General features: G+C 40.4%; 1 protein-coding gene across 2 annotated transcripts; it reads left to right on the top strand.

Annotated features, from left to right (window-relative positions):
* On the top strand, window positions 1-3,135 carry crebzf (CREB/ATF bZIP transcription factor). Of its 2 annotated transcripts, none has more exons than XM_028583117.1 (3): window positions 1-218; window positions 1,240-2,340; window positions 2,739-3,135. In XM_028583117.1, the coding sequence occupies exon 2, from the start codon at window positions 1,296-1,298 to the stop codon at window positions 2,079-2,081; it is 786 nt and encodes a 261-aa protein (XP_028438918.1). In that variant the 5' UTR covers window positions 1-218; window positions 1,240-1,295; the 3' UTR covers window positions 2,082-2,340; window positions 2,739-3,135. The 2 variants fall into 2 exon arrangements, with proteins under 2 accessions (XP_028438918.1, XP_028438917.1); XM_028583116.1 differs by lacking the exon at window positions 1-218 and adding an exon at window positions 260-401.
* Window positions 3,136-3,467: the final 332 nt, after the last annotated feature.

The following is a 3,467-nucleotide window of genomic DNA, read 5'->3' as shown; positions in this document are numbered from 1 at the left end:
AGTTCAGTAGGACTTTTATTTTGAATCCTGTGTCCGGAAGCGTCTACGCAGGTCGTCCTTGTTCTTCGTCTCTCAGTCGCCTTCAGTACACCGCGCCATTGTCTTTTCGTTTTCTAGCTGTACGCGGTTGAACAAGGATTCAGTAACCAGCACAGTTTCATCGTGTGACGCTGTTGCTGGAATTTTTTTTTTATTGCATTTATTTTTCAAACACGACGGTAAGTTGTTGGTTGAAGAAGTGCCGTTAAAAGATGCTGCGTCATTTCTTGGTTCTGCTTTAACGCCTCATGGCTTTAGTCGACGTTAGCTGGGTTAGCTTTAACGCAAACAGAGCGCGCACTTGCTAGTTAGTTAAATAGTTAACGTTACCCTGCTGAATAAGATGAACAATGCCGCCGTGGGTGAGTTAGATGTTGACTTTTTGTTTGAATGCATCAGAACACCCAGCAGATTGACTTAAATTAACGTTAGACAAATGGCTAAACTAGCTGGATGCTAAAGCAGATGTGCTGCTAAGACAATCAAGGCCTTGTGAGTAAAGCTAATGTGCCGAATATCAGATGTCATCCTTTGTCGATTGGACTAATACATTAACCAAGTATTGCAACAGTGGGGGGTATGTTTCTTTAGGTACATGTGTGCTAGGGCATTATAGAGCATTCATTGTAAAGCATCGTATAGCTAGCTAGTGCTAACGTAGGTAATGTTAAGCTAACGCTATTGGACCTGGCTTCAACAAGAAGTCAGTTACGTTGGTAATACGTTTAGCCAACACACCTTCTGCGCCTTAAGAAAATGGAGGATGTCAAGAGCAAATTAAATAGATTGCACTTTATAAAGTATGTTTTGTTATTTCCCCCAGTAACTCTGGCATTATGGATATTGTTAACTTTTACGGCATTGAAAACTAACTGTGCCTAGCTAACGGGTTACCAAGTTTAACTATTACAAATCAAAAGAGCCTGCTTTATTGCTGAAATGTTGATAACGTAGCAATCATTAAGTGTCAAGTATGGCACATACTTATACCCCTCGGTCCACACTGAGCTACTGATTTGTCTAGAGTCCACAGCGAAAATGTATAGCTTCTTGCTTAGTCAGTTATGAAATGGTGAAAAGCACTCAGGTTTTTAGGTAAAAACTTTTTTTGTACTTCAAGGACTAACATTTCCTTGAAAAATGAAGTAGTTAATTGCTGCAAGATTACAAACTAACAACATATTTTTGTTGTCTTAACAGGTGAGGAATCAAAAGTAGTCTTCTGGACAGCTTACTTACCCCACTGTCAAACCACGATGATTACCAGAAGAAGAGGGCGCGTTGTGAATAACGCGGAGGTGCATTCTCAGGAGGTTGAAGTGGTGGATGCTGTGGAAACTGTCGAAGATCTCCCATGTCCATATGAGAGGTTTCCAGCTGACGATATTAACACCGCTGGAATTGAGCTAGATGACCTGTTTGGAATTGAAGACTTAAAATGGACACTTGAAAGAGATGCTACCTCCTCGCTCTTCGATATTGAGTTGGCGGATCTTGGCGTGTGCGGTGCCAAAGACCAAGATTCCGAGATCGATGTTTCAACAGCCTCATCTCCAGAGAGAATGTCATCTGACTCGAAGATGAACAACAGGAAAAACCAGTCAAGTCACATGATCAACAAAAATGCCATCGCTGCCAGATTGAATCGTCTCAGGAAGAAAGAATATGTAGACAGCTTGGAGAAGAAGGTTGGCATCCTGTCGTCGGAAAACAACGTGCTCAAACAGGAAAATTCTCAGCTGACTAAGAGAGTGGAAGAGTTGGAGGATGAGACCAGGTACCTGAGAGCTGTGCTGGCCAATGAGAGCATGTTAGCCCAGCTCTTGTCCAGGCTGAGCGGTGTGAATGGGATGAAATTATCTTCTTCGCTTTTCCAGGGGCCCCACTCGAACGACCATGACTATGCCTTACCCAGGAAGCGTGTGAAAGTGGAGGAGAAAGAGACAGCCGGTGGCGTGTGTCTGCATGTGGACAAGAACCACGTCTCAGTGGAGTTCTGCACCAAGTGTGCAGAGAGTGCAAGCACATCACTCAAAATGTAGGGTCAAGTACTTATCTCTGTTTTCAGATTTTGAGACTGAACTTGCTATGACTCTGTACTGAACTTCTTGAGGGTTGGATGAACACTGTTGAATTAGTTAAGATTACCTAAGAACTGCTCAATGTGCATGTGTATTTTGTGAAATGATGGATTGAATACACGTTACTGCTAAACCTTGTTGACAGTTTCTTCTAGGTCATGGTTGATCCACCATGCGGGATGAGTGGCTTTCTGAACATCTTTACCCGCTTGACTCCATGGTAAGGATCAGACAAGAAAATAATTTTTTGGTTTTTTACAGGCTTGAGGCATTCAGCAGCGACCTTAGTAACTCTATTTTTTTTTTTATTTAAAAAAAGAAGAAAATCCCAGTTAGTGGATTTTGAGAACTTTGTCAATTTTTCTGTTAATAGTTTGTTATAGGAAATGATTTGATTTTAGTTAACATTTTACAAAGAGTTCAATCAAAGTATCCTAAATTCTACGATGTTAAGATGAAGGTGAAGCTCCACAAAGATTGATCTGGACTCAGCAGTCAAATTGGAAATGCTAAAAAGCTAAAGATAAGACTGGGTTAGAGTTGATCTCTTTGTGAACCAGCACCATTGTACAAAAGAATGCTTTCATTTAGCGCCACCTATTTTTCTTTATGCTAAAGTGGATTCTGCTGGTGGAAGGGGAAGAGGCTGGACAAGCTGCTGCCAACGTGGCCTGGTATTTTTTTAAAGGTAGTATCGGTAACAAATGGTATACGTAATTATATTTTACCAATACTCCACAACATCTGTAGCTCTTGTCAGTGTAACTCATGCATTGTTGTGCTTGACTGCTACTGCTCCATTACTAGAGATGCTATCGGAGGCTTAATAGTCTCATCATGTCTTGATATATTGGAATGTATTCTTTAAATGCATCCAACATTATCTGAAGAAGTGGTGAAATTGCCAGTTTTGTGTAATTAAATGTAAATCTGTATATAACTTGGAATACATTTTGTTTGAGGCAAATGGCCTTGATGTTGGACAAATAAATCATATTTTCATTATGTTTGAGTTACAAATATTTACTGTGTCTTGTTCTGTACTGTTGATATTAATGCATCTCTTTTTCTCTTTCTAAACAGCAAGCTCTGCCGATAATGGTCTTACTTTTCCTGAACAGTTGGGTCAAGTCTGGTAAAGGTTGTCTAAACAAAATGACCGAGGCCTCAATTGATGGAAGTACAAAGCACGCAGCCTGCCCACAGGGATTAATCATCCTGCCCATGTTTTAGCCCATTTACTTCAAACCATAGACCACATAGCTTTTTTGTTTTTAAATTTTATAATAGACCTTTTTCACAGCAGCCATTTTGGCATGTCGTAGTAGGAAAAGCACAGGTGAAATT

Source organism: Perca flavescens, chromosome 7 (genome assembly GCF_004354835.1).
Source record: "Perca flavescens isolate YP-PL-M2 chromosome 7, PFLA_1.0, whole genome shotgun sequence".
Lineage (NCBI taxonomy): Eukaryota > Metazoa > Chordata > Actinopteri > Perciformes > Percidae > Perca > Perca flavescens.
The sequence above is the reverse complement of the archived record's forward strand: the minus strand, read 5'-3'. Positions and strand labels throughout refer to the sequence as shown.